Genomic DNA, 16,424 nt, shown 5'->3' with positions numbered 1-16,424 from the left:
TTTTTCGTACCGTTCCAGGCATTCACTGAGTTCCATTCATTTCTGTATGATAACAAATCAATTAGACTCTAATTGAAACAAGTGTCTGAATCACTGTGAACATCAAATCTGCCATTACATGAGGAAACACAGTGCAGACATCTCCACTTAAACTGCTGCAAAAGGCAGTGCCTTGGAAAAAAGTTCTGCAGAGTGGATGCTCGTCAATGATTTTGCACTAGTATCATGAGAGTCTTGGCTAACTTTCTTAATGTAAATGCAAAGAAAAACCAGTGAGTTAAACAGAACACAAGGTAAAACAGCACCTAAATGCATAATATGGATACCATGTACTGAAATATGGTGAGAAAAATGTAAATTATAAAATATTTGAATGTAAAGCAGCAATTACAAACATCGTAGCTCCCTGGCATTTTAGTTTTTTCAAGTTTGTAATTTACTAAAAATATTTTTAAGGATTTTAGAAGGAAAACTGTACACATACTCCTCTTGTCTGCTCTTCCATCTCTCTCTGTGTAGTGGAGAAACACCCCACAAAACAACAAGCACAACAAACACACAAGGTGAATGCAATAATATAAGTGAAAACAAGACAGATGGGTGTAAATGTGTGGGCGGAATGGGGATTTTGGTCAATTTAGCTCAAACATACGCTACCATTCAAAAGTTTGGAGTCACTTAGAAATGTCCTTATTTTTGAAAGAAAGGCATGAAATTAATCAGAATTCCAGTCTGACATTGTTAATGTCGTAAATGATTATTCTAGCTGAAAACAGCTGATTTTTAAAAGAATATTTACATAGGGATACAGAGGAACATTTCCAGCAACCATCACTCCTGTGTTCTAATGGTTCATTCAGTGGGTTTACATGGGAATTGTTATTCTTCTTTCATTAGGAATAAAAGTTAATTCCGCTTTAAAAAGTCCTTGTAAACACTTAATTCCGAATTTAAAAAGTTCATTACGAACAAACTTCATTCTGAATGAACTACCTGGTTTATTCCGATGTTAATTCCGAATAAACTAATTCCGGTGTACGTTTGAGACATGTATACATTTAATTCTGCTTCAGTTAATTCTGGTCATTCTGCGAATGCTTGGCTCCTAACGTAGCGAGGACGTAGCGACGTACACGTTCTGCAACCTTTGTCGAGTTGCTGTTTCAAAACAACAATAAAAAGCAAAGCCAAGAGCGCCTGTATGGCTTAATTGGTTAAGCGGATGAACTATGGAATAAGATTACTGTCAAAAGTATTCATCCACAATTCTAACCATTCGTATTCGTAATGTTAAACGTTTGTATGTTAATAAAAAATGTGTACACAAAATTCTGCTGTCATATGCATGAGTTTGATAAATTAAGGGTTAGGATTGTTTTTACGAGTATGAACCTAAAAGTTGTGAGTGCAACTCTAATTTCTACGACTACGAAGTCTTCCCTGTGAGGACGAATTCAAGTTTATGGGTACGAGTAGAAAAATACTGGAATGACGTCACATAGGTCACAGGGGAAGGTAATCGAACACAGATTGCTCCAAACGCGCATGCGCCATTTATAAAGAGTAGACGCCGGGTGGACCCGGTGGACCTACCGGGGCAGGTGACGCCTCACAGGTCAAGTAAATAACACATCCAACTTCTTGTAATTTATTTATTTCATGAAACTACTGTTTTAATTGATATACAGTTTATGGACGAAAGACGGTACTGCTTAGCTTGCACGCTAACGAGCCGGGCCGGTGACACATTAGCCTTCTAATGCAAGGAGGCTAATGAGGAGGCTAAGGAGGCTTAATAACAAAACAAACATAATTTGAGATTATGAATCGTGGCAATTGGCGTATGACTGTACTTGTTTGTCCAAACACATAATTCTGTATAGTAATGGAATTTACAATCCTTACCAAAGAGAGTATCAGATAACGCCAATATACCAAACAAACTGTTTAGACTGTCACCTCAAGTACTGATGATTGAGAAGAAAGACGATAAGACACTTTATTGCAAAGTTTCAGTGTCAATTGATTCATTTATACCATAATGTTAAATTGAGAGTAATATTTTTCTAGTTAAGGACTGTACAGACAATACTTGGAGGTAATAAACCTGACGGTCTGACCAGCACAGGTCACAGCAAGTACACTATGCCCTTATGCCATTTTTCCTGTGTGTTATATAAAATATACCACATACATGAAGAAAAGTGCCATTTTAATACTCATAAAATAATCATACAAAACATAAAAATTCCTTAAAATTCAGATTTTTAATTTAGCGCCAAAGCAAGAGTTGTAGTTTGACCAGCAAGAGCCCATTCATGGCTCCAGTGATTTTGGTGGCTCTACAGTGAAGTTATTGAATATATGTGTAGTGTCTCTTTTCGCTGTTGCAGCGGTTTTGCTATTTGCAGACGGTCCCTGTTCACTCGTTGCACCGCCGGCTGCTCATAGACGCCAATGTTATTTCTGTAGCTTGAAATACAGCGACTTTTGATAAAATTGGCCTTGTAGCACATTGTCTACCTTACAACGATTTGAAAGAGGCATCGTTCATGTTTTGACAACATATATCTCATGAGTTATTGATGCCGGAAGTCCGAATCTGTGAATATCTTTCCAACTTTACCGAACTCCGCCAGATTCATTGTAAACTAAACTAATGCACGTGTCTGAGTTTGCAAAGAACTAAAACTGGACTTAATTTACAGCAATTTAGGCTGTACAATGGGCTGATTCATACGCCAATTGCCACGATTCATAATCTCAAATTATGTTTGTTTTGTTATTAAGCCTCCTTAGCCTCCTCATTAGCCTCCTTGCATTAGAAGGCTAATGTGTCACCGGCCCGGCTCGTTAGCGTGCAAGCTAAGCAGTACCGTCTTTCGTCCATAAACTGTATATCAATTAAAACAGTACAGTTTCATGAAATAAATAAATTACAAGAAGTTGGATGTGTTATTTACTTGACCTGTGAGGCGTCACCTGCCCCGGTAGGTCCACCGGGTCCACCCGGCGTCTACTCTTTATAAATGGCGCATGCGCGTTTGGAGCAATCTGTGTTCGATTACCTTCCCCTGTGACCTATGTGACGTCATTCCAGTATTTTTCTACTCGTACCCATAAACTTGAATTCGTCCTCACAGGGAAGACTTCGTAGTCGTAGAAATTAGAGTTGCACTCACAACTTTTAGGTTCATACTCGTAAAAACAATCCTAACCCTTAATTTATCAAACTCATGCATATGACAGCAGAATTTTGTGTACACATTTTTTATTAACATACAAACGTTTAACATTACGAATACGAATGGTTAGAATTGTGGATGAATACTTTTGACAGTAATCTTACTCCATAATGAACCATGTATAGGGGCTGGTCCCTGACGCAGCAGCTCCAGTTCAATTCCTGCTTGTGGCGCTTTGCTGCATGTCTTCCCCCTATTCTTCTCCCCTGTTTCCTGTCAGTCTCTCACTTCACCTATAAAATAAGCCAAACAACTTCAAACAAAAAAAGTGTACTTATTAGTTGTTCTTCCGTGTTGTTGGGGAAAAGAAATGTTGTGGCAAATGGAGTTTGTTTTCTTTTGGTAAACAGGGATACATCACGTCCACTCCCTGTTTAATCAGAATCCTTTCCAACGCCCAAGCGTTACAGCGGAATTAAGGAAGGGGAATAAATGTGCGGTCCATGTAAACTGTAATTCGAAATTAATATTTCCATGTATACTCGAAGAACAAAACTTTTAATTCCGAATGAGTTGATACCGAAGGAGTTAATTTCAAATGAAAAACTCCATGTAACCGTGGCAATTGTGTTAGTTAATTGTCTTGAAAGGATAACTGATGATTAGAAAACCCTTGTGCAATCATGTTAGCACATAAAAAAAGTGTCTGTTTTCATGGAAAACATGAAATTGTCTGGGTGACCCCAAACTTTTGAACGGTAGTGTATACTTTAAAAAAACATACATAAGCGAATCTTACAACTAACAAACTTTACTAACAAAACCCATGACAAGTCACAAAATATTAAAATGAAAAAGTGCACAACAGCAAATATACTCAGTATTTTCCTCTTCCAAACACAATTTTTGGCACATTTTCACTCTTTCATTAAGAAATTAACACCTATGATAGTCTGTGTGCACTCAGCTGCATGTATCTGAAACAAAGACTAGTCTGTTGGCTAGGTTTTCTCAAAATCTGTGTTTCTGTTGTGTGTGGGAGAGAGATACATGACCTCTGTGTGTTTGTGTGTTTGTGTGTTTCCATACTCCTTCTCCTCCTCTGCAATGCCTTTCTTCCCTCCCAGCTGTCGTTTTCTCATCTCAGTTAGCATGGCCTGGATCTCCTCCTTCATCTCGCTCAGGCTTTTGTCTGGAGTTCCATCTCTCCGTGAGAGCGTCTGGTTCAGCTCGGCAGCCTTAGATTGGAGGTCTGGACACACAGACGCACAGGGAGACGGCTGTGAGGATACTGCAGATGGGCACATTCATTTCTTGTAGTTACAGTTATACAAGCACTAAAAGTAAAATTATTTCACTTTTGCTGATAATTCCTGTGGGAAATAGTGAAACTTCTTTATTATTCACAAACAACAAAAACAAAACTTGGTGAATGCAGAGGTATAAATGTCTTTAAGTACCTTTGTTATCATTTTGTTGATATTTGAGTTGCTTGGTAGCTTAAATTAGCTGAACTAATCAACTTTTGGCCAAAATTTTTGGTCAGAGGTCCTGCACAAACAGCTGAGACACACAAACCGGTCATCAGTTTATAAAGTTGGTTTTCTTGTTTGCCATCAATTCAAATATCCATCCATCCATTATCTATACAGCGCTTAATCCTCATTAGGGTTATGGGGGGCTGTAGTCTATCCGAGTCTATCCATTATTGATTCACCATTTAATCCTCTGTAGGGTCATGAGGGGCTGGAGTCAGGCAAGGGTGAAGGCAGGGGACACCCTGGGCGGGTCACCAGTCTATCACAGGGCTACACATAGAGACAAACAATGACACTCACATTCACACCTACAGACAATTTAGAGTTACTAATTAACCTCAGTAAAATACCAATTTGTGTTTGGATTGTGGGAGGAAGCCGGAGTACTTACTTATTTAAGTATTTATTTACTTCTGTGTCAGCATCAAAGCTCACCCTCTTTTAAAAGAAGCTCTCCAGAGATGGTTGTTTTTTTTTTTCAAAAAATTTGGCAGATTGACGGCTTCATTTAACATCAAGTGCTGGAAACAAGCACAGATGGTAGCAACGAGGAAGACAATCTAGTCATTTTTCAAATTGAAACACCCCTTCGGACGCCATCAGAAATAAAATATGAAATAAAACGTTTCTTTCCTCTCTGTACGGCCAGGTACCAAATGACTGGAGGTTCGCCACTCAGTGGTTGGGGACCACTGTTGTAGCTTGCAAGGCGAAAGTGCTAACCACCAAGTCACTGTGCAGCCCACAATTCAAATAGTGAGATATTAATTCTCTGTTTTAAATCAGTTTTGTTCTTTATCATCTCCTGGGAAAAACATCTGTCTTGTTAGCTTTGGTTAGATGGTCACCTTTTTCTCAAAATAGTTACCAGTTTTGTGTCTGGAATTTGATACTAGGTAGGTAATGTTAATCAATCAATGTTAGCAATGTGAATAAGCTAAGAGAGATTTGAAAAAGCGATTTCGAGCTGCAGATTTGGGTGTTAATTCTCCCTGAATTTGGTACCACAAGCAACTAGTTTTACATTACATAATGCTAGTTTATGAACTGATATTATAACAAGAAAAATACACAACAGCAATGTTGGCTGCTCCATGAATCTATAGTTTTGCAAAGTGTTTCTTTGAGCTAAATGCTAAAGCGGCAATCTCAAAGATTTTCATTCAGGTAAATGGCTGATAAATCAATACCACCTAATTAGGTAACAAAATGAGGATTTTGCTTATGACTTGGTGATTAGAGTGTTGCATATTTATATATTTGCAGTATCACAAAATGGGTATCTATGGTCACATTCCCAGAAAAATTCTGCATTGGGTTACAGCTAGTACAAACTAAACACTTCCTGCTGCTGCAGTTTTACATTTACAGCATGTAACCTTATGAAGTCCAAAAAATACTGACTGGTTTAAAAGGTATGTTTTGCTTTTAAAAAAATAATCACACTTTTTCAGAGCCATCAACTGTAAAAACAGAAAGATTTGCAACTCTAAGATTCATTGAAGTATTTGTGTGTGAGGTTCAGTTCACTTGTGAAAATGTACCTAATTTATGCATAAAAACCTGACATGAATAACTTTGTTCTGTCGCAGTGTTTGCACCAGTTGTACAGATTGCAAAATGTTGTGGCACTCAGGACAACTAACTAGTGATGACTGACTCTGCAGCAAACCAACAGTGACAAAAAAAAATCTGTGATTATTTGGCTGAACTGCAAGCTGTAAGCGGATAGGAGACAAATATGGAAACTAAGTAAAACTGTTGTAATAAAATGCCTATAGCACACACAGCAGGATTTTTTAGTAGTCCCTATTTCTAGCAATGTTTGTGCTGGTTCCATAGACGTGCAGAACTCTGTATTCTTATGAAAAATGAGCCAACAGTGAGTAAAAACACGACAAAACACTAGTTGGAGTTCGGTGGGTTAACTACCACAACACGAGTTGACTTAAACTTGTTTTATTTCTTGTAATTGTTTCATAATTAAGTCTGTAAGCTTGGCATTTAATGCTGTCATTCAACAAAACTGCATCTACAAATCAAGACAACAGTCATTTTGGGCATTTTCAACTGCAGATCAGTTTGAAATATTGCAGGGAATAACAGAACGAGAAGGAGCAGCTACAGTGAGCTGTGAGAAGAACAGCTGCAGGCAACAGGCTGCACACCTCCAACTTCTCACTGAGGTAACCCACTTTCACTTTCACAATGCCCTGATGTCCTCAAGCTCATGTTGTCTGCAGTACAGAACAAGAAAAGTACTCAGAGAGCGCAGTACTCTGCCAAGGGTGCTCAGTCGTTGCACGATTTCCGACAGACGAAGTCTTTAAACAATTTGTGGTCAACAGCAGTCGATTTGTAGTAGGACCGCAATCATGATCATCAGGCAGGCAGCGGTCATAGTGTTCACTGGTAGTCATAGTTACAGTGACACTGTTATGCTATCTCCCAATGATACAGAAATCTTTAACAAATCCATGGATCCACAAATCTGTTTTTGACTAATGTTGCCAATAGGCAGACAGACAAACATATTAAGATCGTCACACAACTCCACCACTTTCCTTGGCGGAGTAAAAAGATCATGGCTGCTCACAGAATGATGACACAAGGCCAAATATCTTTTTGCTACCCCGGAAATATGTGACCTGGAGGAATATATCATGTCTGCTGTTAGTGTCAGTAAATACGGTCAGCAGATCATCTAGGACTGAAATCTTGGAGATGTGTTTTCCAGACAACACAGTTTCACCATCATAGTTTAACATTTTTGTTCACAAACATTAGAATCATAAATGTGGCTAAAACTGAAGAGTCTAACATTCATTTTGCAGGTATTTTGTCATAAAGTCAAGTACTGAACAAAAAGAAATGTTGATTCATGATGACCAGGTAAGGTCAGGGGATCCCCAAAATCAGTAGGATTCATCCTCAGAGCACCAAGAAGGTTTTTTCAACATTAATGTCAATCTAGCCAATAATTCTTCATTCCTGACCAATAAATCATTCATTGGTTTGGCTGTAAAGAAAGTGTTTATATGTTCTGTTCATGAATATCAACCAGACTTTTATATACCTGTATATTTCCATTTTTATGGAATAAATGCACGTAGCGGCTGCATTGTCTAGTTAGTATACATTGGATAAAGGCAGCATTCAAAATTGAATAAAAACTGGAGGAAGAATTGGGGCCCACAGTAAACTGATTAAAAAACCAACAATGCAAACAAAAAATAGACCAAACATTACTTTGTTCTATCCCATGGCAACAGCTACAAAACCGATGTTCAAACATACGGAAATAAAAAAAAATCATGTATATGCACACAGTATCATCCAGTAGAGCATGTTGGTATTTTAAACAAATGTACCACCAGTAAACAGATGTACAGTACAACAGTGATGGACACTGTCTTTAGACTCTGTCATGTCTCAACTTCACAGGCTCAAACAGAAAGAAAGACAAAATCACACCATTTGATCTTCTCTCATTTAAACACAGACACACGCTGAGAGTCAGACACACACAAACACACACGCTCTGTTTTAACACCATTCAAAGCCAGTGATTTTGGCAGACTTCATGTTTGCCCTGCTTTTATCAAATTAAAAGCAGTGAAATCTCAAACCAATCAATGACGAAACCACACTAAAACACTCCAAGGCTCACTTGAATAATACTCAAACTGCTGGAACTTAATGAGCAGCGGGTATGTGTATCTGTGAGAGCAGACGTGTCTGTGCGAGAGCAAAACATAAGGGGGGAGAGTGTGTGTGAATTTCCAACACGTAGATGTGTGTGCAACAAGCTGTTAGTGTCTGAATTGATGGTGCATGCCTTTCTCATTTGAAATGTAAACATGGTGTGATTAAAGCACGTTGAAACTTAAATAATGTTTGTGTGTGTGTGTGTGTGTGTGTGTGTGCGTGTGTGTGTGTGTGTGTGTGTGTGTGGTGGCAATGCAGCATTTCCTTTCATTTGAAATGTAAACATGATGTGATTAGCGCCAAGACAGAAGTAAAGCCATCATGCTAATGAACAGCTGTACTGCATGTGTATTTGTGCGCACATGTTGAGTTTGTATTTGTGTGTGTGTGTGTGTGTGTGTGTGTGTGTGTGTGTGTGTGTGTCTGTGAATCTGCAAGTGTGTGTCACAACCATATAATTACATAGTGGGATTTAAAAGCCAATTAAACACTTAAAACGTGGATGGAATCATATTATAGTATCTAGTAAACACGTGCACGCACATTGAGGAAAGAGCGTACAGTATTTTCTTGCCTCATTATGTGTGTGTGTGTGTGTGTGTGTGTGTGTGTGTGTGTGTGTGTGTGTGTGTGTGTGGCTGTGAGTGCGCAGTTGCATAAATGTGTGCACACTGGCATCAGTGTTTGTGTATCTGGTGTGTACATGTGTGTGTTTGTGATAGCCACTAATTAAGTCTCTAATTGCTACTCTCAATCATCCAGTGAGCCACGGCACAGTCTCTCTCTTTTCCTCTTCTCTCACACACACACACACACACACACACACACACACACACACACACACACACACACACACACACACACACACACACACACACACACACACACACACAACCATAATCACACTGTGATTAGGCAGAGGGCCAGAGAGCTACGAGCAAAAACAAGGAGAGGACAGTTTCATCACCGCCAGTCAGAATGTGTTGGTCTGGTAACTTTCATTTTATCCCAGAAGTCATAAAAAATTCATAACACTAATCAAAATAACTAATTATGTGAACTGCACAGTTTTACATGAAGCGCATTAGTTCTTTCAACATCACTGTATGGGAGGAAGAGTCACTTAAAAACACATTTATACCTGCTAAGTCAAACTAGAACTCAATTAGAGCTGTCCAGGGTTAAGTTAAAGCTGGGGTAGGCACTATTTGTTGGTATTATTGGGCAAATGTTAAATGTTTTATTTATTCGTTTCTACCTATTTGCTCTGTCCAGATTTCTGTTGACTGCAGATTTTAATTCTCAATATGGTAAAAATCTATGTTGATTGTGTTTTGTATGCTATTAACTTGGAGTTGCAAAATAATAGCTGCGAATTTGAAGACACTTACTTTTCCCATAACTCAAGCCCCCAACCACCTACAAACTGGGATTAGGTGTACTGTATTTTAATACAGCCAAATTCTCAATAAAGCTGTTCTTATTACTCTGCCAAGGAACACAGTGGAGTTATGTGATGATCGATGATTTGTCTATCTGTCTGTCTGTGAGCAACGTTACTCAAAAAGGGACAAACAAATGTGGATGAAATTTTCAGGGAATATCAGAAATGATGCAAGGATCAAGTCATTAGGTTTTGACAGTGATGTTGTTTATAGTTTGGATCCACGGATTTGTTCAAGATTTCTGTATCATTGCGAGATAGCCGCCGCATGGCGTCACTAACTATGACAACAAGTGAACACTTAATCAGCTGCCTGCTGATGATCACATGATAGCCATCTTACTACAAATCAACTTCTGCAGATTTATCGGGAATTATCCGTCAGGAATGAGACATGGAACAATTGATTAAAATGTAAAGGTGTTCCCATTAATTCCCACTGCCCGCTACATATTTAGGTCACACGATTTGGTATCTGTACATAACATACTGATACATAACACATGCCTGTGCTCAACACAGTCATTTTGTTTGTGGGTACATCTATATTAAATAGCTACATTCTATGTTGCTGTGATTTCTAATCATCAATAACCAATAAACAAATGCTGCATTTCTGATAATGCCATATGGGGAAATGAGCAGTCTTGGTGGAGTACTGCGCTCATGTCTTGTTTTCATACTTTTGTGGTCTGTTGTCAGACAATGGAACAAGGATGAAATAGTGACTGTGTACATAGGACCTTTAAAGGTGGAAAAAAAGAGATTATTGGAATATACACGGTCTTTGCACTACATATAACTATTTCCACCAAACATATTATTTTGATAGTCTGAAAGGAGCATTTGTTGAAACAGTAAACATACAGGACAACACATTGGACAACAGGGGGTGACTTTGATCCAGTTACTTGCTTGCCGTGGAGCTTTGAACAGCAGATAAAGTTTGTTTAGCTGTAATGGAAATACAGATGTTCAAACACTTTTTATGTTTTTGTTTTATTATGACGTCAGGGTCTTATTTCCATCTTAAGCTCAACTTATGAGCTACCACACAGAAAAATGTCAAGAAACAGCTTGGGATAACCGAATGTTGTTGAAACATTTACAGTTTCATGATCCCATAGAAGATTTCATCCGCACAAAAAAAAGTTCCAGAAAAAGTAAGTAGGTGGATGTAGCGTAGGGACTGTTAGGTTAACAACTGTTTCTGAAGTCAATAGGAACCACTTGAACCCATCCATCCATCCATCCATCCATCCATCCATCCATCCATCCATCCATCATCCATCCATCATCCATCCATCATTAAATCCTCATTTGGGTCATGGGGGACTGGAATCTATCCCAGTTGACTTAGCATGAAGGCAGGGGACATCCTGGACAGGTCACCAGTCTATCACAGGGCTACACATAGACTCTAACAGTCACACTCACATTCACACCTACCGTCAATTTAGAATAATCAATTAACCTCAGCATGTTTTTGGACTGTGGGAGGTGAGAACCCATACATGCACATGGAGAACATGCAAACTTCACACAGAAATACCCCAGGCCCATGCTGGAACACAAACCGTCATTCCTGACTAAACTTATTTAAAAAATCTCCTTCCTTTTTACATATCACTGAAAAAACACAATCTTTAACACTGACATGGAACACAGAGAAGCAACATACTGACTAAATGGGGTGTGAGTCATGACAGCCACTAAAAACAAGCATCAAAGGCCAAAATGACCTGCAAAATGCCACTCCTCCCTGAAGATGGTCAGTTGAAGTGTGGAAGACAAGAGCTGCACAACTCTTGTGCACTGAGAAAATACTAATCCCCTCATGGGAGGACACTGATGGTTTGGAATCACTGCACAAAGCCATTTTTCAGATTTCAGTGATAGCCTTTCCTGTGCAACATTTGTGGGGTTTTTTTTTCTGAGATATCACAAGAGAAAAATACATCGCAAGCTGGTCACACAGCCACTGATGAAGGGGAAGAGGGAGGAGCTGCTGCAGCTGCACCGGCAAGAAGATGCAACAACTACCTGCTGGTTATACATGCAGAGTGTATTTTGCAGAGTGTATTTGTGTGTGTGTGTGTGTGTGTGTGTGTGTGTGTGTGTGTGTGTGTGTGTGTGTGTGTGTGTGTGTGTGTGTGTGTGTGTGATCAGGTGGTGGCTATTGTTGTGGGGACCTAATGTCCTCACAACCATAGGAAAACCAAAAGAAATGTCATTTGTGGGGACCTCATTTGGGTCCCCATGAAGGGAAACAGTGTTTTCTTGGCCATGTTGTTGTTACTGAAAAAAGTAAAAATGCAAAAACGTTTCTTTAGGGTTAGGCATTGTTTTGGTCTGGGTTAAGGTTAGGGTTGGGTTAGGGTTAGGGGTTAGATATGAATGGAAGTCAATGGTAGATCCCCACAAGGATAGGAAAACACAGTGTGTGTGTGTGTGTGTGTGTGTGTGTGTGTGTGTGTGTGTGTTCTTGCACTTGCTACACTGTGAGGACCATTTTCTGCATTTAACTATGAAAGTGAGGACATTTTTACAAAGTGAGGACATTTTGGCCGGTCCTCACTTTGAAACAGCCATGTTTGAGGGTGAAGACTTGTTTATAGAGAACAGGAATGAATTGAGGTTTGGTTAGGGTTAGGGTAAGGATTAAGTTTAGGTAATCAGTTGTGATAGTTAAGGTTAGGGTAAGGCTCTAGGAAATGCATTACGCTTATGGATGTCCTCACTAATATAGAAGTACAAATGTGTGTGTGCGCGTGCGTGCATTAGCGTGTGTGTGTGAGTGTACGTGTTTATCTATTTTGGTGGGGACTTTGACCTGACTACGTGCTATCTCGGTGGGGACTCGTGTCACAGTGGGGGAAATGAGGTCCCCACGGGTGGAAAGAGTGTTTTCTTGGTCATGTTGTTGTTACTAAAAATGTAAAAGTGCAAAAAACGTTTCTTTAAGGTTAGGCATTGTTTCGGTCTGGGTTAAGGTTAGTGTTAGGGTAAGGGTTACGAGTTAGATATGAATGGGAGTCACTGGTAAGTCCCCACGGGAATAGCAGACCAGACTCTGTGTGTGTGTGTGTGTGTGTGTGTGTGTGTGTGTGTGTGTGTGCGTGTTTGTGTGTGTGTGAAAGAGAGAGAGAGGTGCTGTTTCTGAAGCCATCACTACCAGAGTGAACCATCTGTACAGAAGCACAAAGTTTTGTATCTCAGGAAATTTTACAGAAGCATTTAAACCTAGAACTGGCAAAATTAAAAACATCAAGTCTATAAAAAACTTGAACAAACAAGTGTAAAATGACAAGGAGATGTCAACACAAACAGGCATTTACTTAATGAAATATTTACTACTTTACCACTAACCGATACTTTTGGAAAAAATGATTATGTCTAGGATTATGACAAGGTTTGTAGTCATAAGCCCAGAGAGAAAAAGTAACAAACTATTAAGGTTATAGCTGACATTGTTCTGCTGTCACAGCAGCCCATTACTGTAGCACAAATTCAAACAAATTTACTTTGTTTTTGGGCTTGTGGTTCTCCATTTTGCGTTGATGATAATTTTTCACAAGTTTTCAATTGGAGTTAAATCTGGTGATTGAGAAGGCCAAGGCATGGTTCCAGTGTTCTGGTACTCCATCAAGGCTTTAACTGACCTTGCCGTGTGGCAAAGGGCATTGTCTTGTTGGAAAATCTAGTCATTCAAGGCAGGAAATTGTTTCCCAGCTGATGGAAGAAGACTGTTTTCAAGAGTAGCCCTGTACATGACCTGGTTCATTCACCCTTCACACAATTGCAGTTGCCCTGTTCCACCCATACTGAAACAACCCCAGATCATCACTGATCCACCCCCATGTTTTACTGTAGGGGCAAGACAGTCTGGTTTGTAGGCTTTTCCAGGCTTCTTCCTTACCAGTAAGTTGGCTGGAGTGGGCAACAACTGAAAATTGGATTCATCAGCGAAGAGAACCTTAGCCCAGTCATCAGCAGTCCAATCCTTGTGCTCCCCATCAAAGAGTAACCGGGCTTTCTTTTGCCTTTCGTTGATGAAGGGCTTCTTCTGTTCCCTGTGCGACTTCAGACCAGCTTCAAGAAGTCGGTTTCCAACTCTCCTTGCCAAACAAGTCACATTTCTCCACAGTGCCCACTCATTTTTAAGGTCCCTGGAGGTCTGAGGACGATTCCTGACACAGGAACTGATAAGTGCACGGTCATCTCGTGGGGTAAAAAGACGCTTCCTGCTGCGACCAGCTAGCAATTTGGTAGAACCATGTTTGGCTTGTTTTTTCTTGGTATAATGAATGACTATTTTGAAGATCTTCAGATTTTTGACTACCTGTCTCTCACTCGTGCCAATTTTCAGCAGTGCCAAGATGGCTGCCTTTGTGGCTTCACATAATTGTTTAGTTTTAGGCATTTTGTGAGAGCTGACAACTTCTGAGTTGTGCTATGGTTTGAATGTCAGCAGGAAACCACTCTAGGCCTTTGCATATGCAGTGATGCTTATTTACCATGGGAATACAATTTAGCTTGAGCATATCAAATAGGACATAAAGTATTATGTAATCAGTTGCATTGTTTTGTTGTGTTCATTGTATTCTTCAGGTAATATACCTTTAGGAGTACCGGTCATTAAAATGAACAAGAAATTGAAGAAAACAAGAGTGGTCTAATAACTTTTTTCCATGAATGCATGCATATATATATATATATATATATATATGTATATATAACTTTTTTATACTGTAAAAGACATTTCTGAGGTCTCTCCTTCTAGATATGGTTGGTAATGTTGCCACAGAGGTGTAGGACTTTATATTGAGAAAAACAAGCCCAATATGAGCAAAAATGTGACAGACAGCAAAAAAAATACCCCAAAAATGCTGGGGATCAGCAAGGTAAAATATCTGTGCAAAAGTACCACACACAACAACTAGATGGTGAACACATTTGAACATGTATCAGCAAAAGAGCCAGAAGCTTTGCTTCAGACTTAATGGAAAACAAAACCCTGAAGGGAAAATAGTGGGCTTACATTTACCAATAACAGACTACAATATGGCTGTATGCATGTGTGCTAACATTTATGTTTGAGCAACATGTGCGCTCTACCAACCATACATGTATACATGTGGCAGCACCATTGAGCTTGTGCTGACCGTTTGTTGCCACATAAAGCCATCCTCCCAGGGAACCTGCACGTTACTCACTAACTAGTTGCAAAACTAAATAAGGCAAAGTGAGCCTATTATCTTGGTGGGTGACTCTTTCTCGCCATGGTTAGTGATGCTGCAGCCTGCTGGATCTGTCTCTATTGTTCAGGCAACACTTTGCATCGGCAGCTGGCACATCGCTCTGGCAGCTGGCCACTGGCCCATCAGTCGCTGTGTTTGAGCTAGATTTTCCATTACTGATCTAACTATGAAGTAGGAAGATGTTTCTGCTGTGTCACTTTGAAAACACCCTTTCAATGTGGGCCTGATAGAATTAAATAAACGCAGGCTGTAGCACAACAAAATCCCTTGTTGTCGGGGATTCTGGTTACTAACACCAAAACCAGTTTTGAAAGTAATGACATCATTTATCACAGTAATGATTTTCTATCCAATTCAACCTGGGCACCTTTCTGAAGATGTTGTATTTCTTTTCAAATGGCAATTTTAAATTCCCTGTCATCATAATTATTCATTTCATTAGCTTCTTGTTTTACCTTTTCATATTCTTTTATTATATTCTCTAGTAATGTAATAATGTAAATCTCCCACTGGGATCCCTTACATTTAATATGATGCAATATAATTCAATGTACTCTAATGACAGATGAAACTAGTGAGACAATAGATAAATCCAGAAATTCCAGTTGGCAGGATATGGAGGCAGCGAACGGAGGAGAGGTGGTGTTTATTTCAGCTACCTTTAGCTCCCAGCAGTGTATCCCTGATGAACTGCTCCAGGTCCTCAGCTCGTTTATGAATCCTGTCAGCATCATCCTCAACCTGTTCTCCATCAGCAGACACCTTAGTGGCCTATACGCACACATGCACATACATTATGGAACAACACACAAACAATAAACAAGAGCTTAAATAAGTGAACATATTGACTTCTGTCTAAGGAGGGAAAGGAAACAATGAAGAATGAGGCCTTGGAGAAAAGACAGATAAGAAATAAAGAAAAAAGAGACTGATGATGATGGCAATGCATACACAAGAAACACTATCAATATTACAGTGCACAAACAAATACAAAGATGGATGAATTACTGACATGAGGAGAAAACACAACCTTACACATTTATACCCACACCAAGGACCAGGGATACACAAGATGGATGAATTCTTGACAGACAGGAAAACACAACTTACCACACTCAATTTAACACACACACACAGACACACAGAGAGAGAGAGAGAGAGAGAGAGAGAGAGAGAGAGAGAGAGAGAGAGAGATAGAGAGAGAGAGATAGAGAGAGAGAGAGAGAGAGAGAGAGAGAGAGAGAGAGAGAGAGAGAGAGAGAGAATGTGTATGTAATTACTGTGATTT

At 39.4% G+C, this 16,424-nt stretch overlaps 1 protein-coding gene across 2 annotated transcripts in view; it reads right to left on the bottom strand.

Annotated features, from left to right (window-relative positions):
* lama2 (laminin, alpha 2) overlaps positions 1-16,424 on the bottom strand; it is a 351,505-nt gene that overhangs the window by 62,025 nt on the left and 273,056 nt on the right. For both annotated transcript variants that reach the window (XM_051960749.1, XM_051960750.1), the window contains exons 38-39: positions 15,796-15,907; positions 4,275-4,437 (exon numbers count right to left, since the gene is read on the bottom strand). In XM_051960749.1, coding sequence (XP_051816709.1) covers positions 4,275-4,437; positions 15,796-15,907 — 275 coding nt within the window. The remainder of the gene's footprint in view (positions 1-4,274; positions 4,438-15,795; positions 15,908-16,424) is intronic.

This window comes from Acanthochromis polyacanthus, chromosome 16 (genome assembly GCF_021347895.1).
Source record: "Acanthochromis polyacanthus isolate Apoly-LR-REF ecotype Palm Island chromosome 16, KAUST_Apoly_ChrSc, whole genome shotgun sequence".
NCBI classification, from domain to species: Eukaryota; Metazoa; Chordata; class Actinopteri; family Pomacentridae; genus Acanthochromis; species Acanthochromis polyacanthus.
Note: the sequence above shows the minus strand (reverse complement) of the source record. Positions and strands in the feature narration are given on the sequence as shown.